At 38.4% G+C, this 23,756-nt stretch overlaps 1 protein-coding gene across 5 annotated transcripts; it reads left to right on the forward strand.

The window, feature by feature from the left end:
* Nucleotides 1–508: 508 nt before the first annotated feature.
* On the forward strand, nt 509–23,130 carry LOC127791066 (heme-binding-like protein At3g10130, chloroplastic). Of its 5 annotated transcripts, none has more exons than XR_008020852.1 (8): nt 509–816; nt 911–997; nt 1,133–1,203; nt 2,286–2,387; nt 2,481–2,585; nt 21,948–22,177; nt 22,592–22,701; nt 22,788–22,826. XR_008020852.1 is itself a non-coding variant. In XM_052320810.1 (8 exons), the coding sequence occupies exons 1-8, from the start codon at nt 603–605 to the stop codon at nt 22,860–22,862; spliced, it is 900 nt and encodes a 299-aa protein (XP_052176770.1). In that variant the 5' UTR covers nt 510–602; the 3' UTR covers nt 22,863–23,130. The 5 variants fall into 5 exon arrangements, 3 of the variants coding, with proteins under 3 accessions (XP_052176772.1, XP_052176770.1, XP_052176771.1); XR_008020853.1 differs by having other exon boundaries at nt 21,951–22,177; XM_052320810.1 differs by having other exon boundaries at nt 510–816; nt 21,948–22,083; nt 22,788–23,130.
* The last annotated feature ends 626 nt before the right edge of the window (nt 23,131–23,756 follow it).

Genomic DNA, 23,756 nt, shown 5'->3' on the forward strand with positions numbered 1-23,756 from the left:
CATGAACAATCATATTTTCTCATTTTTATTGAGTTAATTTTTAATTTTTATTTCTCCATTTATTATTTTTTAGCAAAGCTGTTTTATTTCTTGTTTGTATTTTTTTTGTAATGGGGAAAAAAATATTACAATATTTCACTAAAATCAAAATGTATTTAATAGTATATTAGCATTAAACTATTTTAATTTAAATAATAATTAAATTTTATGAATAAAATAATTTTTCTTAAAATTTTAAAATAAACACATTTTTAGTTTTTAATTTTAAAAAATAATTTTTCAAAATGACAAAAAAAAATGCGTTTTCAGAAATTTCAAAACAAACACTCAAAATACAAAACTCAAAACTCAAAATTTAAAAATAAAATACAAAGAGAACACCATCTAAATTTTTTAGATGCTAAATAAGTTTGCATCTATTAGGGATGAAAAAGAAAAAACAAAGAAATAAAAAGGCTTAAACGAATAAGAATATAAAGGGGAAGGCAACACCATAAATGGTCCAATTATTACTTCAACAGACCTTAAGAAATATCTAACCACCATTTCCGATTGCATCAACAGAAATTCAAAAGAAGCCGCAAAAGAGAAGCTCAAACAAAATGCTTCTCAGCAGCAAACCCCCCTCAGTCATCATCCAATCTTTCACTTCCACGAAACCTAATTTCAAGCGCTTTCCGATCACTGACAGAAGCAGCTACATCTGCTGCAGCAGTATTACTCCAAAGAGGAGAAGAGGAGGCATGTCTGCTTTTGAAGCTCGGGTCTCTCTCGTCCTCGCCCTGGCCGCCCAAACATCCTCCCTCTCTCAGCGACGTACATGTTCACTAATCCTCCGATTTCTGGTTTTCTTTTTTCAATTTTATTTTTGAGTTTCTTTTCTGGTTTCCAAAGTGGATTTTTCTTGTAGTTCTGACGGATTTGGCGACCGAAACTGTTAAATATGTATTTCCGCGGAGGTTCGAGAGTCGGAACTTAGAGGAAGCTTTGATGGCCGGTGCTATTTCCTTTCCTTGTTCTCTAAAATATATATTTTTTGGTGGATTTTAGTTTTGTTTGATATTTAGCGTCTTTGTTTGTTGTTGTGGTTCGGTGAGCTTTTGTTTTCATGTTCTGTTGGTTATTCTTGCAGTTCCAGATCTTGAAACAGTGGAATTTAAGGTTTTGAGCCGGACAGACCAGTATGAGATAAGAGAAATTGAGGTATGAATTGGCTTCCTTTTTTCATTTCAATTTTATAATATACAGGTTCCTTGAGACTTCGGATGAACCAAATGCTTCAAAAAGAAAAAAAAAAGAAAAGATTTTGGTCGTGCATTGAATTCATACTAAGGTGTAAAATTTGAGATCATCAGTCCTGATCATTAAAATATTATTCTCATTTTAGCAATAGTATGTCATTTAGAATATCCTAAAGTCTGATTAACCAGTATGAACTGAAGTGTTTGTGAATGTTGGGGCTTTTATATTTTTACTGATTTATAATTATGATCACTTGATTTTTTTGGTGTATATTTTGAAATGGGTATTTAATCTTAGTGAGACATCTAAAAGGAATGCAACCAATTTGTTGAGTATTCAAATGCAAATTTTCACTTAGGAATACTTATATAGATAAGTTATCCTTTTCTTTGTAGTAGAACTGTTGAAATTTGGATCATCTTCTCCCTATGCTTGTGAGAAGTTTGCCTCCACTTTGTACTGCTGTTTTATTTTTTTTTTGTGTGTGTGTGTATTAGAGATGTTGGCTGTGGGTCCCTTACCGGTTATATATGGACTAGATATCTTTTACAGGAAATTGAAATGCATACTATGAAATTAAAATGCTCTTTTTAAGCTTCCCATGTTTTTGGCTTGTAAGCAGGTCCTTACTGGATGCATCATTTTCTAGATTCACATTAAGATATGGTCCAACAGTTAATTGCTAGGTCTTGCATCTATAGATTTTTCATTTTGTTGTACCATTTTCTATGGGTTGTTTTGTTTTATGCATCTACGGCATGTAAGTGGCTTAGATTATTCTTGGTGCTTTCTTTTCCATTCCTTATTAAAGATTATGTGTATACAATCACACTTCTTGATATCCATTTTTTGACTCATTATTTTGCTTCTTGATCATTTTGGTCCTTGTTAGTTATCCTAATGAATAATGCTAGTCCCATCCACGTCTTCCCCTTCCCCCTTCTCAAGTCTGAAGTTTCCTTCACAGTTGTGCTTCTCTACATTCTCTTTGACATTTTTGTCTTTAGGATAGCCTTCTAATTAATTGTGTTCTTTTGGAACAGCCTTACTTTATAGCAGAGACAACAATGCCTGGGAAATATGGATTTGATCTCAATGGTGCATCACAATCCTTTAATGTCTTAGCCGAGTACCTGTTTGGTAAGGTAGTTAAAATACTTAAGAGAGGTTACAAAAATAAATTACTTTCAGGTCATATGCTGCCTCTATTGTCCGCTTAGTCTTTTACATGTTCTCAGAATAAAACAAAGGAGAGAATGGAGATGACTACCCCTGTTTTTACTAGTAAGACACAATCTGATGGAGAGAAAATGGAAATGACAACTCCTGTGATAACAAGGAAGGTAAGCCTTCTATGCAGACCATTTGTAGTAAATGCAAAATCTCTTGGTAGAAGACTCATTTTTTTTTTTTCATTCAAGAAACACAGTTTGGTGTAAAAATCTTGTGAAGACTCCCACTGAGTTTTACCAATAAAATCTCCTTATATGGTCTCAGAATGTTACATTATTAAGAACACTAGGTATGGATGAGCTTGTCAATATATACGCACATGCCTATCATCAAGTTTAGTGGCTGTATTAGTTTCCTTGTACCTTTGGTTGAATTAGTTAGTTTTAATAAAATGATTATTTCTGGAACCTATTTGGAACATGTGTCCATAGTACAAATAATAGACAAATCTTCACCTTATAGAGTAGGGTACTTGGGTGACACTTTTGTGCATGTACTATCAACAAGCATGTAATTTTATCATCATTTTCTATGTATCCTGTTGAGGGTGAGCCTTGACAGCAATGACAAAATTATTCCTTTATGACTGGAAGGTCATGGGTTTTGTGGCAATACTCTTTTCAAAGTAAGGGTAATGCCATGTACAAAAATGACCCTCCTTCGACTCTCCCCCTACCCTTACAAAGTGGAGACCTTCGTGCACTAGGCAGTGGTGGAGCCACATATGGTCAAGGGTGGGCCATTGCCCACCTTGAATTTTTATTTTTTTAGTTAGTTAAAAATTAATTATTAAAAAAAGAAATTTAAGAAATAACAGACAAAAGTCACAAAATGTATTCAACACGACATTCAAAAGCTTTCAGTCTCCACCTCTTTCACTTCTTTGGTCTCTCATCATTCTCTTTCACCGTGGCTGATCAAGCAAAATTGGTCATCAGACGCTGGTCGACGGTAGTGTTTTCTCCTTCTCCAATATCTCTTTTTCTATTTTGGATGTTTTAAAGAGATTTAGAACTGAATTTTAGGGCTTTTTTAAAGGATTTAGGGGCTTAAGGTTGGGGTTTTTTTTGAAGAATTCAGGGACTGAATTTTGGGGCTATTTTGAAGGATTTATGGACTGATTTTTTGGGATTTTTTTGAAGTATTTAGGGACTGATTTTTTGCGAAAGTTTTAAGAATTTTAGAATTGCAATTGAAGGATTCTTGAAGGATTTTGGGACTACATTTTGAGGCATTCTTAAAAGATCTTGGGTTTTTTTTTTTTTTGCATTCACAAAGATTTTGTTGGTAGCTTGGTAGGTAGACAACAGTAGCTTGCTGCCTTGAAACATATATTATTGAGGTGCATATTGACAAGAATTTTTAAGGACTACGGGGCCTTAATGATCTTGTACAGAAGTTGGTAGCAACGAAGAAAAATGATATGTATCCATTAGTTTACAGACTTGTGACACTAGCATTAATTCTTCCTATTGCTACTACTACAGTAGAAAGAGTATTTTCTGCCATGAGACTTGTCAAGATCCGGCTACACAATCAAATTAGAGATCAATGATTGAATAATAGTTTAGTTGTGTATATTGAAAATGATATATTTAATGAAATTGATAATGATGTCATTATGCGACGTTATCAAGATATAAAAACGTATCGAGAACAATTATAGTAATTTATCGATATATTTTCTTTAGTATTATATTATTTCAAATTTTCTTTTGCTATTTAATTTTTGCCCACCCAGGTAAAAACTTCTAGCTTTGCCTTTGGCCCTAGGGACCCCTTTTTATTCCACTTGTTAATTCTTTTCCCACATCCAGACTAGAAAAGAATTAAAAACAAAGGCGAAAATATTCCTATTGTTGCATTATGTTGCATCATTGTGACTGGATTATAGGATGGTGATCAAAATTGTTAATTCTGAATATACTCATGTAATTTAGGAATCCAATTGCCGTAGAAATCTTGCATATGTAGTTTTACCTCCAAATCCCAATTCTGCATGCTAGCTATTCTTGTGCAACACGTACATAGGTGAATGTCAGGACCCCAGGGTATAGTAGTAATAGATAATGGATGTATTCCTTATTTGTATCTGCTATTAGTTTGGATTGAACCAATTGTACTTAGAAGTACTTTGTAGTTGTACCTAGAAGGCTACAACCTTCATTTATAATTGATTTGAATATTTGGCAGCCCTATTGGCTCCAAATCACTGCTATTTGGATTAGTATATAAGACTGATCCAACATAATTCATGGTATGAATGAATAGAATTGAAACAATTCTGATTTCCTCCTCGAAATTCTCTCCCTCTCTCTCGATCTTTCTCTCCCTCACTTCTTGTTCTTCTGATCCTCCCTATTCTTCTTCTAAATTTCTCCCTCATTCTTCCAATTTCCAATCCAAACCCTAGGCAAATCCTAGTGTTGAGAATCCCACATCACCTCCACAAGGGAGACCTGGACTATATATAAAGAGGAGGATCCCTCCACCTTTTAAGCTAGCTTTTCAGGTTGGAGTTCTACCTCTAACTTCTCATATGGTATCAGAGCTAACATTTGGCTATCATGGTCATGGACCAGTACCCTGCCCGATTATCTGGGCATGTATCAGTTACTGGAGAAATTTCGACGTGGGGGGGAGTGTTGAGAATCCCACATCGCCTCCACAAATGAGACATGGGCTATATATAAGGAGGAGGATCCCTCTACCTGTTAAGTTAGCTTTTCAGGTTGGAGTTCTACCTCTAATTTATCACACCTAGGTACACGACAATTGATATTAGAGCCAATGATTATTAGCTATGATTCCGTCAAATCCTATTTACTATTCAAGGAGTAGAGTTCAACGAATTTCGATGGTTCCAGAGCTATTGGATGGTGATTGGGTGGTAGTTGTTCCCTGGCTTTGGTTCCGATTCGATTTGAAGTTTGCTGAAATTAATTTTAGTGATTAAACCCAGGGTTTGGTGATTTAATGAAATCGACGAGTTCAAGCATTCCAGCGAGCTTGGTTGGTTTGTCCGTTGAGAATTAATTCTAGGCTAGGATTTAGGAAGTTGTAACAATCGACCAAGGTGACCTCTAGAAATGATTCAGCAGAGTCGCTTGAATTCCGAAGCAACGTGGAGTACTAGAGACTCGGAATTGGTTTTGAGTACAGGAGAAGATTGATTCTCGGAATTTGATTCCGATGCATGGAGGTGATTGACGATGGATAAGTGATTTAGGAAGTTGAGCGATAGACGACTCTCGATAGTGAGATCGCCTTCAATTTCTTCTTCTTGTGCAAATTTCGTCTATCCTAGCGGTGGAATGTAGAGATAGATCACAACAAATCTCTAGCGACGGTCCTCAACTACTGCTTTGTAACTTCTGACACTAATCCACAGTCGCTACAGGGTGATAATGCGAGTTAGTGAAGCACAGCTTGAGTGATAGTTGATCCATAGCGATCAGGAGCTGTGATTCCCAACGATTGGCTTGGATGGGGAAATCGTTGAGTTGATGCTGCTATTAGTCTTGATCAACGGTCAATTGCAGATTAGAGGAGGCTGATCGGGTGGCAGTAGGAGTTTCTGGAAGTAGCAATAGAATTGATCAAACAATTGAGTCGATCAATTACAATGGTGGATTTTGGCGTGATTAAGGTATAGATTATGAAGGCGGAGCAGCAGGTTGATTCTTTGCTATTTTTTCCGAGTCGCTACAGTTGCAATTCCTAATTTGAAAGTAGATTAGAGTGGTGCAGTTGAAGCGGATTTGATGAATTTGGAAACCATTTCATAAACTATTGTAGCGATCGGGGGTTCGTATTCAAATTTTGCAGGCGAATTCAGCTTCATTGATTTTGATATAGAAAGTCTTGGAAGCGAGTTTATAGGCGTTTGCAACGATCGTTTCTCAATTTCGGCGGATAATAGCAGTTGTTCGATTCTCAGTAGAATCATCCAGAGCTATTCCTCGGCCAGTGATTCCACCAGCTATTTGAATTCTAATGGCGGATAACATTAGGATGAAGCCGAGCGAATCTCAATTGCAGCAAGTGACGACAACAATGACGGAGAGGCAGATCCATGTTGGATCTATAGAATTGACAATGGATAGGAAGCTAGATAGTGTTGCCAGTTTGTTGCGAGAGGAGATCAATCACAGGTGTGAAATTATAAACAAAAGAATACAATTGAAACAATTATGATTTCCTCCTCTAAGTTCTCTCCCTCTCTCTCTCGATCTTTCCTTCCTTCACTTCTTGTTCTTCTGATCCTCCCTATTCTTCTTCTAAATTTCCCCCTCATTCTTCCAATTTCCAATCAAAACCTTAGGTACATGACAATTGGTATCGAAGCTAGGTTTCAATCCTAGGAATCTCCTATACCTTCAGATGTAAATTGGGTTGCCACTATCGAGCAAAACCATTAATTTCTGATTTCTTGTCGTCCTTTCCATCGTGATAGTCCTACTGTTCACCAATTCGCTCAATGCATGTAAGGAGATCGCTCCATCCTCCGCTTCTTCTACCACTAATTCTTCCTCACGTGGAACATCATTAGACGCGAGCTTTTCTTCTCCACCTTCCAACATTAGTAGTTGTTTTTTACATTGATGCCTTGGTACGTATCGATCCCCACACTTGTAACACAGGCTAACCCGTCTCCGTTTGTAATACTCGAAAAAACTTTTGGGTAAGAAATAGCTTGAGAAAACGTCCGAATCGACTAGAGGGAACGCTCGGGGGGCTCAGATACCTAAAGAAATAGGTATATACTTATTGAGCATATCAAGAAATGATTTTTTAGCATCGAGAGAAATTGGATCAGAGACAATTTTCGGTACAGCTTCAAATCGGGCTGAAAAACCAAATTGTCCTAAAGGACTTTCGAAAAGTCAAACGAAATCCTTAAAAGAGTCAAATTGGGCCTGATAAACAATCCTTAAGTGGTTTCGGGATGAAACAAGGGGGTTTTGCAAGTAAAGCATAAGTCCGGGCCAAAGTATAATTTTTGAAATTACCTGAGAGAGGTTGAAATGACGTATTTCTTGGAACCTCGGGCGTCAAACGAGAAAATTAGAACGTAAGGGTCTTAGCAGAAAGGTTGGAAAACCCAGGGGCCTTGTGGAGAGGACCAAAATGCAATTCCAAAATAAGAGGGGTGATAGTGTAATTTTCAAAAGAGCTTGGAAGCCATGGCCGACCAAGCTCCATCCCGTCATCGAATTCGGCCATGGGAGGCCCAAGAAAGTGGCAAGGGACCTCGGGGCAAGGCCCTAGGATCGATCTTGGCCGACAAATAGCCTTGGCTTGGTCGAAAACGGCCAAACTTTTGGCCGAAAGCAACCAGAATTTACCCTCTGTAAATCAATTTTTGAGGCAACTTTCGGTGCGTTTTGGACCGATTTAGGGCACGAGAGGACTCTAGTGGCCTTGGGTTATGCGGGGTTAGTTGTTTTGTGGTTCGAGTTTGTGTATAAATAGAGATCTAAAGTGACCGAAAATTTCAGAAATTTAAGCTCGAAATTGGGCTCGTTTTAAGGAAAATTAGAGGTCGTGGATAAAGGGCTTTTGCTCTAGAGGGCGTGAGGTTTGTTTCTTGAGATTGTGGGATTTTTTCGGGTTGGTTTGAGGGTGTTTCGAAGGAGGCCGGAGACACGAGGCGGTGGTCGTGACTAGTCTGAATTTTTTCTTTTTGGGTTATCTTCGATCGTTCTTTCGGGCCAAGAAGGGTACCAAAATGATCGACTAAAGAAGGGCTTTTTGGAAGTGCAAGAAAATCCGAGATCGGAGCATCGTCGGCGATTAGAGCAAGGTAGAAGACGACCGCCGCGTAGTAGTCAAGCGCCAGCCAGCGCTCCAGTTCATGCGCCAGCGCGTGGGGGTGCGTGCCAGGTTAGTTTTTTTTGATTTTTTTGAGAAAATTATTTTGTGGCTTATTGTGAAGAAAAAATTGGAGAAAGACATTGAGGGGTTATTATTTTAAGAGAAATGAGTTTTAGGAAAAATTGGAAAAATATAAGGAAATTGAGGAAAATTCCAGAAAAATTCCGGAGAAGAAGGAATAAGATTATGAATTTTCGTAAAGGAAAATCCGAGAAAAGCATTGTGGACATATTTAATTTGGAATTATTTAGGAGGAAAGTGAAGAAAATTAGGAATAAATGTAGGAAAAAATATGAAGAAATTAATGATGGTGTTTACTGATTTAATATGGTGTTTAGGGTGCCTTAGGGCCTAAGTTTGGGGTGTTGGTTCAAGTTTCGAGGCTTGGCACGCAAATCGAGGCGAAACAGGCTTTTCGAGGAAATTCGAATTTGTGTTTAAAGGTGAGTGGTTTTCCCCAAAAGTTTATACATGATATGTATTGTCTATGTTGAGCATGATAGCCACGATAATGGCTAAGTTATATGTATTACATGAGCATCCTTTCATATTTATACATGTATTGTTACATCGATAGATTATGCATGGCACAATATTATTGGCATATTGATACTCGTGCATGGAATTGGGATGTCGCCTTAATAGTGTAGCCGTAATTCTCTAAGGGCAAATGATGGAACAATGTTAGGATTATCCTGAAAGCAGGTCGGGATTCTGCCTAAGGTTCCGTGTTAGGCCGGTAGGCTAGGGAAGTTACACTAGGGCATGTGTTCATTTACGTTATTGCATCATGCATTCATAAAATTGTCATTTTAACCCTCACCTAGAAGATTCATCTTCTAATGATGGACGTATGTCCTTGGAATATTCCACGTTCCAGGCGAGTTGAGCGATCGGAAAGGCAAGGGAGTAATTGAGGTATGAGCATGATGGAGATTGTGATGGGTCCTAAGCTAGGGCTAGGACAAGTTATCCTATTTAATTGATTTACTTTATTTTAGTTATTGTAATATTATGCTGATTAAGTAATATGTATGAACTCGTGGATGTTATGATTTGTTACTAAGGTTTATTAAGGTTCTGATCCTGCTTCCGCGCATATTTAGTATTTCATTTCCTTTAATATTATTTGGGAATGTTATTCTTATGAGATATGTTGAGGATTTTAGTATGGTTCATTAAAAAAAAAAATTCTAGCATATAACATAACGCCTTGATGATGCTAGGGTGTTACACCGTTGCTCAAAGATCCCGAAACGGCCTTCGAATGATGGATTTTCCCTTGTCACAAGCGGAACAACACTGCCCTTCATGTTTTGGCCACATTTCCCTACTTTCGTACCCTCACGGCTAAAAGCCAATTGGTTGCTGCGAAAAGGAAGCTGTTGTTTCTTTATCAAAGCTTCTGCCAACATCTCTTGTAGCCTTGGAACTTCAGTTGCCTCTCTGACCGTTTTTGGCCGTTGTATCTTCATTGTTGGCCTTAATTCATCACTCAACCCACTTATAAAACCTGAAACGAATTATGCTTTGCTTGATCTAGGATTCATTGTGCGCATCACTGACTTGAGTTCCTCGAATCTTTCTTGATATTGCTACACTCTTCTAACTTGCTTCAGCTTGTTAAATTCTTCCACAGCGTCCCCCAAATTCCAATCCCCAAATCTTGTACAGAAAGCCTCCACAAATTGTGACCAGCTTTTAACTTCTTGTGACTCGTACCAATCTTGGAACCAAGAATTGGCAATATTGTTCAAGTAGGCTGCTGCCAACATTATCTTCTACTTCTCTGGTGTTTGATAGAGGGTGAACAATTTTTCACACCTCCGAACCCACCGATGCGGGTTCTGTCCCTCAAACAACCTACCATACCCAATTAGCAGACGACATTGAATTATAGAGGAATAGGAGATTCCCGCGGGTTCTACTCCTCCAGTGTTTGGGTATTCGCGTCTGCTATACCCAATTAGCAGGTTTCAATCAGGTTTCTGAATTATAGATGAATTCAGAAATTGGATGATGGACCAGCACATGATAATGTTCGCTAGACAAAATTAGGTTAGATTACCTGCTTGTTTGTTTTCCAGAGAATATTCTGATCCAATTATTATAGAGAAGCTACTAAATCCTTTGAATAATCCTTATTCTCATGAGTTCTCGAAAATGAAGCCGCCTAAGGGGAAGTCAAGATTGTGGGAGACCGATTCATCGCCTACTTTAGATTTTGGGCAGAAGAAGAAGTACTCTAATTTAGGTAGCAATGACAAGAATGATAACTGCAATATCGGGAATAATTTTGGTGGTGAAAAGCATTATCTAAAGGGAAATTGTAGCAATCAGGTTGTTGGGACAACAAATCCAAAGGAACCATCCAATCCCCTTGAAAAAGAAGTTCATGAAGAGGAATATTCCCGCAAACATAATGAAATAGATATGGCTGAATTGTCTGCATTGAATCAAGAGGTTTCAACTGAAAAATCAGTTGATATTAAGGAAGTTGATGCGAAGTTGATGCTGGAGTCCTTCAACAAGTTTCCAATTTACAGGGATCTGAGGAACCAACTGATGCGAACCTGTCAATGGTAACTCAAAATTCCGAAGATGAAAAGAATTTGGATAAGGAGATCCATGTGGACAACATTTTACAAGGGAAGGAAGCTGATAATTCGGTGGATATGCAAGCTAAAAATCAGATGGGAGATGAGAACTGCTATGAAGATGGCTTCCATGAACCTGACATGTTGGCCATGGATATTGTTTCATTGGATAATCCGATTATAAATCATGTTAGGAATGAATTTGAGTCCCTTACTGTTGTTGGAAATGGTATGTTTGGAGGGATATCCCCAGCTGAAATATCTTCCAATGTTGTGAAGGTGTGTGGACTTGATAAGGAAGTATGGGGACAACATGTAATTGGTGGACAGCTATAGAAAAGACCGAAAGCAGGCTTTATGGTTGGAAACAAGGTCTTGCATGAGTTAGACAATGCAATTTTTCAAGGGAAGTTATGGCACTATGTGCCAGTCAAGCAAAACACTGCTTTGGTGATGGGGAAGATTGGTGTGAACAGTAGTCAGCAGGTTTCAGCTGCTCACTATGACAACCAGCGAGTGGTTGCTTCAGATTTTATTTCAGCTGATGAGTCCAAGAGAACTATGGACAATGTGTTAGGCTGTTAGGATCAAGGGCATAATTGTAATAAAGGCTCGGGTAGTTAAATAACTAATGGGTAGGGAGATGTATTTGGAGGGAAGGCATTGTTAGTTACTGTGGGAGCTATGCCTAATAAATAGGCTGTTGTAGAAAAAGTGAAGGGTTTTTTGGATTGAATAACAAACTCTCCTACCCTCTTCGCTCTCTCTCTCCTTCTCTTCTTATCTTTCTGTTCTAAACGGAAATTCCTTTCGGAATTTCAGCCATTGTCAAACCCTAGGTCAAGGGCTTGACAATTTGGTATCAAAGCGGTGGGTCCTTGGCGGCTCTCCGGTGAGGGAATTTTGGATGGAAGACCGACGCCTGGCATGGTGGAAGGCACTCGTCTCAAACAAATGGAGGTGTGTATGGAGGCATTAGAGGCGAGTGTGACACGTGTGCAGGAGGACGCGACGACGAACAGGGAGGATGTCACGGCCATTCGAGACAGCATCAAAGAGCTGGAACGAGGCCAAGAAAGGGCAGATTTTTATGGCCAAAAGATCAATAGTATGTTCAGTATGCTGTCGGCATTGCCACAGTTCAAATTGGCTGGAGAATTTCCTCCAAGATTGGGAACCGAGTCAATCTCGGAGAGGGATGGAATCTTGCCTAGGCCGGAGGGAATTAGAATATCGGACGAGCGAGGAGTTTATGAATGCGAATCACAGGGTAGGAGCATGGGGTTGGCAATCCATAGCCACACGACCGTACCAAGATTGGATATTCTGATCTTCGAAGGGGAGAAGCTGAGGTGGTGGGTTCGCTGCTGTGAGCGGTTCTTTGAATTGTATCGCGTAAGGGAAGATTAGAAGGTGGTGATGACGGCGGTATACCTCAATGATGTTGTCGACGCCTGGTATCGAAATTGGAGGCAGTCAGAAGGGCCACAGGTGTCGTGGGGAACCTTTACGGAGGAATTGTGTGGCCGATTCAAAGAAAAAAATATGACCGACACAGTAGAAGAATTAAATAAGCTGTGGCAACAAGGGTTGGTAGAGGAGTACTTAAGGAGGTTCGAGGAGTTAAAGGCGATGATCGGAATAACCCATCCCAGCTTGTTGGAGGCCTATTTCGTTTCAAGTTTTATCAGTGGCCTAAAAGATGACCTGCGATTAGTGGTGAAAATGTTGGCGCCGGCGATAGTTAAACAAGCAGCAGAGAAGGCCCGCTTGCAAGAATTGACCTGGGAAACAGTGTTCAAGAAGAGCAGGTCGTGGAATCACTCAGGGGCATAGTAGGGAAGGGGTAGGGAACATTCTAAGTCGACAATGGGAGTGGCTGGCTAAGGAGGACCCAAGACTAGTATTAACTCGGGAAGTAATAAGAATTCAACAATGGAACAGAGGCAGCAATTGGGTTTATGCTTCAAGTGCGGCGAAAAATACGGCCCTGAACATCAATGCCGAAGATTGATGCTGAAGATGGAAGGGTCGGGTGAGGACGGCGAGGCAGAGGAGGAGCTGTTGGAAGAAGTTGTGGAGGAGGAAGGTATAGGAGAAGAAGATCACAGGGATGAAGGCGGCCAGATCTCCTTTCATGCCTTAAAAGGTGGCTCCACTGGAAGGATTATCTAGGTGAAAGGCCAGGTAGGAAAGAAGAGACTAGCAGTGTTAATTGACAATGGCAACACTCATAGCTTCCTAAATAAAGCTACTGCAGTAGGCCTCAATTGTAAGATGACAAAGACGGTCCCCCTATCGGTGACCGTAACAAATGGTAATAAATGTATAGTCACCACAAGTGCTATAATTTTACTTGGGTTATGCAAGGAGTGGAGTTTGTGGCCGATCTTAGGGTGTTGGAGTTAGGGGGATGTGACATAGTCTTGGGGGTCGATTTGATGAAAACTGTTAGCCCATTAACATTTGACTTTAATAAGTTGGAGGTGACAATGGAGGTTGAGGGAAGAAAGTTGACTTTGAGGGAATTTGGAACAAGGAGAATGCAAGCTAATTTCAGGAAGGAGATTACAGAAATTGATGCAGAAGGACAGTGGGTAAATCACCCATCTGTACTCTCTAAGAGGTGTGGAGGTGGAGGATCAAGCAGCCAATGTGGAGGCTGAGTTGAACTTACTGCTGAATGAGGTAATCACTTGTGACAACTTGCACTTATTATTGATTGAATTTAAGGACTTATTCCTAGAACCTACATCCCTACCACCCCAAAGACCTTTTGACCATTCCATACACATTAAACCCAATGCTGAACCTATAAATGTTCGATCCTATCGTTATGCACCAATGGAGAAGACCAAAATTGAGAACCAAATCAAAGATATGTTGGCCCATTCTCTAATTCAACCCAGCCACAGTCCCTATGCTTCACCAGTGCTCCTTGTTTTAAAAAAAGGATGGCACTTGATATTTCCGTGTGGACTATAGACAGTTAAATTCCATCACCATTGAAAACAAATTTCCTATACCCATCATTGAGGATTTGCTTGATGAACTCAATGGTGAAGCCATTTTTCAAAATTAGACCTTTAAGCTATCATCAAATCAGGATGCACCCATCAAACATAACTAAGACAACATTTCGCACACATCAAGGCCTTTATGAATTCACTGTTATGCCTTTTGGCCTCACTAATGCCCCAACCACATTTTAACCCTTGTTTGCGAAAATTTATACTTGTTTTCTTTGATGACATACTTGTCTACAGCCCAAATTTGGACCAGCACCTAGCCCACCTTCGAACAACCTTTGAAGTCCTTAGGTTTAATCAATTATATGTCAAGTTGTCTAAGTGTACATTTTCCCAAAAAGAGGTGGAATACTTAGGCCATATTATTTCTGAACATGGAGTCAGCACTGACCCGAAGAAGATAGAAGCAATGGTGAGCTAGCCAAGACCTGCAACTGTTAAGGAATTGAGGGGGTTTCTAAGATTGACTAGATATTACAGAAAATTTGTCCAAAATTATGGGATAATCAGTCTGCCTTTAACGGAGTTATTACGTAAAGATAATTTCCATTGGAATCGTAGAGAGGAGGCAGCTTTTGGAGCTCTTAAAAAGGCCATGACTCAATCTCCAGTGTTGGCATTACTAGATTTCTCGAAGACCTTTGTGGTGGAAACTGATGCATGCGATAGTGGGGTGGGGGCGGTGTTGATGCAAGAGGGGCGGCCATTGGCTTACATTTGTCAAGGGCATGCTCCTAAGCATTTGGGGTTGAGTGTATATGATAAGGAGTTAATTGCAGTGTTAGTGGCAATGGATAGGTGGCGACACTACTTGGAAAACAATCCTTTTATAATTCGCACCGACCATGAGAGTCTACAGTTCTTACTCCAGCAAAGACTACACACCCATTTGCAAAGGAAAGGGGTCTCGAAACTCCTAGGATTGGACTATACAATTTAGTACAGGAAAGGGAAGGAGAATGTGGTGGCGGATGCCTTATCAAGAAGAGAAGAAAAGGGGTCGTGTAAGGCTGTCACAGTTGTAACTCTGGAGTGGATTAAGGAGGTTGTGGACAGCTACGTTAATACAGCTTGGTTGCAGGAGTTACTGCCCCAATTGGCTGTCCATCCCCATAATCAGAACTATACACTAACCAATGGAGTAATTTGCTACAAGGGCAGAATTGTGATTGGAAATGATGAGCAGCTAAAATCAAGAATCATGCAAGCCATGCATGATTCAGCAGTAGGTGGGCATTCGGGGGTGCGGGCAACTTATCATCGGATTAGGGGTTTTTTCTATTGGCCAGGGCTGAAAAGGGAGGTGGTAAGGTATGTATTGCAGCGTGAAATTTTCCAGCGTTGTAAACATGAAATAGTAGTTGTGTCAAGGTTGTTACAGCCACTTCTCATACCGGAGCAAGCGTGGGAAGATATTTCGATGGATTTCATTGAAGGGTTGCCTAAATCTGAGGGTAAAGATACAATTTTGGTGATTGTCGATAGGTTGACTAAGTTTGCCCATTTCATTAGCCTCACACACCTTTTTTTAGCTTCAGAGGTGGTCAGGGTGTTCTTGGATTCAGTAGGGAAGTTCCATGGAATTCCTAAGAGGGTGGTGTCGGGTAGGGATAAAATATTTACAAGTTCCTTTTGGCAGGAACTGTTTAGGAGTATGGGAGTGGGGCTACACCTCTCAACTGCCTATCACCCAAAGACGGATGGGAAAACGGAATGCATGAATCAATGTTTGGAAGGTTATCTCCGATGCATGTGTTTTGTGAGGCCTAGGAGTTGGCATAAGTGGTTGTCTTTAGCCCAATGGTGGTATAATTCGACCTATCACACAGCTATTAAGCGCTCCCCTTTTGAAGCTTTATTTGGGTATTGTCCACCCCTACTGCCAACTACTACAAGGACCTCAGCTATTTTGGCTGATGTGGAGCACTACTTTCAGGAACAGAGAGAGGTTTTGGTTAAATTGAAGAGGGAGCTCTTGACAGCTCGAAATCGCATGGAACAGTTTGCTAACAAAAGGAGAAGTGCACAAACTTTTGCAGTGGGAGATCAAGTGTTCCTTAAGGTAAAACGTTTTTTACAGCCTTCTTTCACTAATAGTTTTGTGTCTAAGTTTGGCCCAAAGTATTTCGGACCCTATACTATATTGGCTAAGGTTGGTGAGGTGGCATATAGGCTGCAATTACTTGCGGAAGTTAAGATTCACCCCGTATTCCATGTGTCATTGAAGAATGCAGTCAGCCCTCATGTGCCATCAGTTCCTCGTTACCTAATTTGGAGGGCGAACCTGAAGTGGAAGTCAGTCCGGTGTTACCAACTATCGAAGAGGATGAAGTGGCAGTTGAACCCCAAGCTGTTGTGGATAGAAGGGTGATATATCAAGGTACGACCCCTATTACGCAAGTATTGATTCGGTGGTCACTTGCCTCCAGACCAGCCTACTTGGGAGTACTTACCAGATGTATTGAAGCAGTTTTCCCACATTTTCAATCTTCTTTGACATTCTTGGAGATAAGAATTATTTCATGGGGGGCGGGGAGAATTTGTTAGGACCCGGGGCATAATTGTAATAAAGGCTCGGGTAGTTAAATAACTAATGGGCAGGGAGATGTATTTGGAGAGAAGGCACTGTTAGTTACTGTGGGAGCTATGCCTAATAAGTAGGTTGTTATAGAAGAAGTAAAGGGTTTTTTGGATTGAATAACAAACTCTCTCGCCCTCTTCGCTCTCTCTCTCTCTCTCTCTCTCTCTCTCTCCTTCTCTTCTTATCTTTCTGTTCTAGATGGAATTTCCTTTTGGAATTTCAGCCATTGTCAAACCCTAAGTCAAGGGCTTGCCATAGGCTTGCAAAAGTTTTTCAAGATTGCACCATCCAAGCAATGGAAGAGAAGGAAAAAGCATATTGGAAGCTGTGGAAGGGTGGCATTTCTTGGGGACAAAAAATGTTTTAAGGTGGGGGAATGTCAGGACCCCGGGGTATAGTAGTAATAGATAATGGATGTATTTCTTATTTGTATCTGCTATTAGTTGGGATTGAAACAATTGTACTTAGAAGTAGTTTACAGTTGTACCAAGAAGGCTGCAGCCTTCAGTTATAATTGGTTTGAATATTTCGTAGCCCTATTCGCGCCAAATCACTGCTATCTAGATCAGTATATAAGACTGATCTAGCATAATTCATGGTATGAATGAATACAATTGAAACAATTCTGATTTCCTCCTCCAACTTCTCTCTCCCTCTCTCTCTCTCTCTCTCAATCTTTCTCTCCCTCACTTCCTGTTCTTTTGATCCTCCCTATTCTTCTTCTAAATTTCCCCCTCATTTTTCCAATTTCCAATCCAAAGCCTAGGCAAACCCTAGGTACACGACAGTGGGGACCTAAAATTTCAATGGAATCTGCAGTTGCCTGAACTTATTTATCATTGGCTTCAATTTCATACAAACTCATTTTTCCTTCAAGCCTCGGCAGTCCCTCAGCCTAAAATATCACAAATACATTAGATCTGAGCCTTATGAACTATTAGCCTCGTGCACTTTATACTTCTATCCTCTGCTCTTTAGCCTATTGGTTTCAGAAGCTTGTTGCATTCCAGCAAGGATCCTTTTCCTCTAAGAATCTTGTTTTCTCTGAACTTGGCATGTCACTGGTTTCATGGGCATATTAAGCTCATTATTCTATGTTTCAGCAGGCATTTTAGGGGCTCACAAATCATTGTCTCAAGGCTGCATTTTCTCAACTTCAAATGCGACAAACTCTTATCATTTTATAGTGACTTGAGCCTGACCATTGAGGACTCACTACTAGTTACCTACAGGGTTATGGTTCTTGCCCTTATAGGCTCATCAAATTTTTATCTCTGAGCTAAATGGTCGTGCTTCTCGACGGCCTAACAATCTTTTTCATCTTCACTTCTCGACAGTCTTGGCCTTCTTGCTCCTTATGTTTCTAAACTATGTGGCTGTTCCTAAAAGTGAAGGAGAAACGTGGCTTTCTTGATAGCCATCCACTCAGCAATGTTATTGTGCATAGTTGTGTAGGAAGTTTGTGTCTGCATGTAACTTTCCTCATCTGATACAATGGGATTACGTTATTAGGGGATGCCTGCACCTGCTGCTGTATGGATATTTGGTTGCCTGTTGGAGGTTTGTCTCTCTTCCATAAATTGGGATATAGAGGACTTGACAACCTCATCAAAATGCTTATATGGTGTCAGTGGTGGAGCCAGAAATTTTTAGTTGGGTGGGCAAAAATAAAAATAGTAAAAAAAATTTGAAATTACATGCATGATACTAAAAAAATATATCAATAAATTACTATAATTATTCTCGACGCGTTTTTATATTTTAATAACATCACATAATGACATCATTACCAATTTTATTAAATATATCATTTTCAATATACATAACTAAACTGTCACTCAACCATTGATTTCTAGTTCGATTGTGCAGGCGAGTCTTGACAAGTTTCGTGGTAGAAAATACTATTTTTACTGTAGCAGTAGCAACAAGAATAATTAATGCTAGTGTTACAAGTATGTAAACTAAGAAAAATGCTATTGGTACATCATTGTGTACACCTTGGGCTACACAATGATGTACCAATGTCTAAAATGCCCTCACCCAAGGTGGTGAGGCGAGGGGTATTTATGTCATTTATGTACTTTATGTAACCCAAGATGTACATAAATGATGTACAAATAGCATGACTCGTAAACTAATAGATACACATCATTTTTTTTCGTCACTACCAACTTCTGTGTAAGATTACTAAGGCCTCGTAATACTTCAAAATTCTTGTTAGTACGCATATCAATAATATATGTTTCAAGGATCCTTCAAATTGCAATTCTAAAATTCTAAAAAATGCCCAAAAAAAATTAGTCCCTAAATACTTCAAAAAAATCCCAAAAAATCAGTCTATAAATCCTTCAAAATAGCCCCAAAATTCAGTCACTGAATCCTTAAAAAATGCCCCAAAATTCAGTCCCTAAATTCTTCAAAAAAAGCTTCAACCTTAAGCCCCTAAATCTCTTCAAAACATTCAAAATGGAAAAAGAGATTATGAAGAAAACAAGCTTGTAATATTACGGTAATTGTATTTCTGCTCAATTAAACTCATCTAATTACATTATAAAGGTAGTCTTCTTATTTTATTTTTCATAAAATCAGACAATAAAGGTTAAGCAGCTAGCTTCTAGAAACAAAACAAAAGATGGTAATTAAGAAACCAATCCATAGCCAAATATATGTGTCTGAAGAGAAAAACATTTAAGCAAATTAAGGCTGGCATATATGCTATGTCAGTCATTGAGACCTTAATAGGAAAAAATTGAGAAATTCAAGGTGAGCAATGGCCCACCGTTGGCTGTATGTGGCTCCGCCACTGTATGGCGTGCTCCTAGTTTCAATTTGCACAGCCTCCAACAAACAGAAAGGACAGTGGGATGTTATTAGGAGGTTATCCTAACCCTATTGCATTAGGTAGCAAGTCCATCAATAAACCTGTTTAAGCTGAAAGTGAGGTACTTTAATAGACCCCATTGCTTTGACTGTAATAGCACCTTCTATTATGTCTCCTCTGCTTTATGTATGCCTTTTCCTATAGTGCCAATTTTATCCCCATTGCAAGATATAACTATAACTAGGATGAGGATTTTATGATGGATGTACAAGACATGCAAAAAAAGACAAAATATGAAACGAGATTATATGTAATAAAGTTAGAGTGGTGAGGCAACTGAGATGGTTCAAACATATGAGATGAAGACCAATAGACTCACTTGTGAGGCAAGGTAATGAAATGCAGGATGTTTATAGCAAAACAGGGAGAGGAAGACCAATGAGAACTGTTACGACCCTAATGTTTGGCTAGGGTTTAGGAAGGGAATTTGGAAGAAATGGAGGGAGATTAGATTAAAAGAGAGGGAAATAGCAAGAATTGGAAGATTTACAGAGAGAGAGAGAGAGAGAGAGAGAGAGAGAATGGAGGGAAATTGATGTTGGTCCCTTAGGGTATGGCCACTCAGGAGGGGGGGTGAATTGAGTGCTTAAAAAATTTATTATTTTTCTTACCACCAATTTTAATGAATGATATTATAAAATTATTTATCTATTTTAACAAATATATAAATATTCAATCTTTGGTTAACTTATTTATTTTGACAAAAATATTTATTTATTTAATTTATTTTATTATACCTTATGATATTGCAATCAACAAGATGAACATTAAAGCAATATAAATAAATGATGGACAAGGCGATATATAGTGGTTCGGTATATTCCAAACACCTACTCCACTCTCCCAAGCTCTAACCATCCTTGGGGATCCACTAGATCCAACCATCACCAAGGTTTTCCCTTAGCTTACCTTGGAAACTACAACCATACACATACACATACACCTAGATTTAACTAGATCTAGGTAATTGATACAAACAACGCAAAGAGATCTAACAGTTACACAGATTGTCCACACTTGGATGCAAATAAAACAATGGAAATCAATAATATTACAAGGCGGCAGTAAGTAAATAAATAAATCGACCTCAGCCTTGATTGGAGAGAAAAAGGAGATTGTCTGTAAATCTGTTCTCCAAATACATTGGGGCTCGGTGGTGAATGTAGAAAGTTGATTCGTGAGCCTCAGATTGATTGAATACGAACTTGAGTGCAAATGAATGCTATTCAATGCATTAGGGTTGCAAAAGTGTATTGTAGATGTGCTTGGGGGGTTTTATACCAAGTCTTGACGCTACTGTAACGCTTCAATTTCTGACCGTTGGGGCAAGGGTAGACCTTCTGAAAGTTGTGGGTTGACCTTGATTTGAAATAGGGTCAACCTTTGAAAGATACAGGGTTGACCTTAGGCAACACTATTTTAACATATTTCTAAAATTTCAAAAATATGACTGTTGGACAACATAGGTACCCCTCTGGTAATCCTAGGGTCGACTTTTGATCTATATTTAAACAAAATAACTTTATACAATATTTATTTAATTAATATTAAACTTAAATCAGTAGAAAATAATTTTAAACAAATATTGCTATTTAATACATTTAATGTATAAAATTATTTATAACTTGCAGAAATAATTTTAACACCGTATTCCATATTACATAATATATTTTCTATAAAAAAAATAATTTATAAATTTATTAAAAATACTTAGGCACTAAAATTCACGTATTTATATGAAATATTCTTTTTGTTACTCATCAAAATCAAATATAACAAGTTGGCTCAACAAGTGAGAGGGAAAATGGAATTCAATTATCATTCTTAAGCTTCCATTCTCTAACTACTCAAGCCTGTTTATAGGCTTACAATTGGATATACTAACAGCTATAATAACAATATAATCAAAATAAGAAACCTATAATTCATATGACTATTATATCCTTGGGAATTCCTTGGGGTCGTGATAATAACTTGGTGAGAAACTCTTAAACATGATATAAGATTTAATACTATAGGGTACATGGAAATGCATAGAGATGGTTGGAGGTCTAGAATTCATGTAGCTGGCCTCACCAAGTGGGATTAAGGCTTTTGATTATTATTGTCATTGGCTGTAATGATGGCATCAATTTTACCCCTTTCAGAGGTTTACCCATTTAATTTGCTGTGCTTATTTAATTTTTATGTGTTCTAGGAAATGCAAAGTGCCAATACTGATAAGGTTGATAATAGTAATATCTTTCTAGGTGATGTGTTCTGACTAAAAATGTGATTGTATCACTCATTTGATTAAATGAACTAACCTGATTTAGTTGCTGACTGGTCATCACGGTTTGATAATAGGCATGGCATAATTAAACAAGGTCAAAAAAGTCCATTCTGTGTTACAACATGAACAAGTTGATTTAAGGTTGAATGCATATATTTATTGATTCACATTTCTTTTTCAAGATTTACTTGTTTAATGTTCCATCACAATGTAATCTGCTTACAATTTTCCACAGCAGGAAGGTCAAGACAAGTGGCAGATGTCTTTTGTCATGCCCTCGAAATATGGTTCCAACCTGCCATTGCCCAAAGATCCATCTGTGAGGATCAAAGAGGTGGAAAGGAAAATTGTTGCTGTCACTGCCTTTTCAGGTCCCCTCGACTTTCAACTTTTGAAGTCCTAGACATTAAAAATCTAGGAAGCAGTGTGAACTTTGTCGGTCAGTTTTCCATCACAATCTCCAAGGTTGAGTATCCATTTCTACATTAAGAAATGAGAGGATGGTTATGCTAAAACAGGAGAAGTTTATCCCAAATTGAGTTTCTTTTTGTCATTATATGGGGTACATTAGTAGTTGAAATTAGTAGATGCAACCATGAAGTAGATGATATAACTATACTATTGCATCATTTTGCATGTGAGATGTTTCACTTTTTTTGCCGGAATTAATCAAGAATGCCAAACTGATAAGAAATAATTATCAAGGTAAATGAAACATATTTTTATATCGGGTTGCAAGAACCAATTTGTGCGGTCCCAATCTGGTAAATAAATGTCTTTTTTTTTTTGGTAAGTAATCTTGTGAATAATGTCAGCTTCATGAAATAGCTTTAGTTCCAGAGATGACTTGATTCTTGCTATGTTCCATTTTTAAACCAGGCTTTGTCACTGATGAAGAGGTTACACGTAGGGAATCAATTTTAAGAAATGCTCTAAAGAATGACCCTCAGTTTCAAATAAAAGATGGTGCATCAGTTGAAGTTGCTCAGGTAATTTTTTCTCAAACAAAAAATTTACCTGTGGAATATAGTGTCTATTTTTGAATTGTCATAACTTCTCTATATCTGTCTTGCAGTACAATCCACCATTTACGCTTCCATTTACTCGTCGCAATGAGATTGGTTTGGAAGTTGAAAGGAAATTAGAGTAGTGAACATAAAATATTTAGTGATTTTGTAGTACCAAACTTGCATATTTTCCTTGTAACACTGGCAAAATTCCCTCACTTTATCAGCCCTCTGTAAAAGCCTTGCAATTGATGATGCATACACTATGTTAAAAATTATCTTCCTGCACTTAATGGTAGCTGAACTAGGTTGTATATAACACGCAGATTTTGTTCTGTCTTAGCCATAGTAATTGGCTTCAGAACCTATGTATATAATTCCAGAAAAAGGTTGATGATGCAGTTTCTATTAGATAGCTGGTGTTTCCTAGTTTCTTCAAAATGTTACAAATAAGCACACCCCCTGACCCATCTCTGGCTTGAATATACCAACCCTTTCAGGTGCCACCACTCAAGATGATAGTTTACTGGTTGCAAATATGAGTATCTATTTAAAGCATTTGTTAGCATCATGGTAAAGTGATGGTATGTGTTGCTGAACAAGCAGTATTTATTGGTGGCAGGAAAGTTCAAACCTATTTCTTTGATTTTTGCTTTAGATAATTAGTTTAGATTTGAGATACACAACCAGAGCAAGCATGTGAAAGGATCAGTTTTGGATGGATTTTAGTTAAATCCCACTTTGGCTCTAATAAGAAAAAGTTTTTCAATATCCAATATTTATCTTTAAAATTTATTCTTAACATTATATTCACTCTTCATTTGTGGGAATAGCCTTTTGCAAAGCAGGGTAAAACTATGTATAAAAACGAATTTTTTTTCTCCCTTATGCACTAGAAAAGCCTATATTTTATTTGCTTTCCTGGATTTATCTACAAAGTCAACTCATACCCACTCATATCTCAATTGGAGTTTTGGTATAACTGAACAAGGGCTTATATGGGAAAGGAAAAAGATTCTTTGGCATAGAGTTGAGTA

The sequence above is a fragment of the Diospyros lotus genome, chromosome 14 (genome assembly GCF_014633365.1).
Source record: "Diospyros lotus cultivar Yz01 chromosome 14, ASM1463336v1, whole genome shotgun sequence".
Lineage (NCBI taxonomy): Eukaryota > Viridiplantae > Streptophyta > Magnoliopsida > Ericales > Ebenaceae > Diospyros > Diospyros lotus.

Excerpts from the sequence above, each read along its gene's own strand:
- LOC127791066 (XM_052320810.1), top strand. The coding sequence starts at position 603 with ATGCTTCTCAGCAGCAAACCCCCCTCAGTCATCATCCAATCTTTCACT. Across the intron at positions 1,204-2,285 it reads ATGAGATAAGAGAAATTGAG|CCTTACTTTATAGCAGAGAC; the intron begins GTATGAATTGGC and ends CTTTTGGAACAG. Across the intron at positions 2,388-2,480 it reads CCGAGTACCTGTTTGGTAAG|AATAAAACAAAGGAGAGAAT; the intron begins GTAGTTAAAATA and ends ACATGTTCTCAG.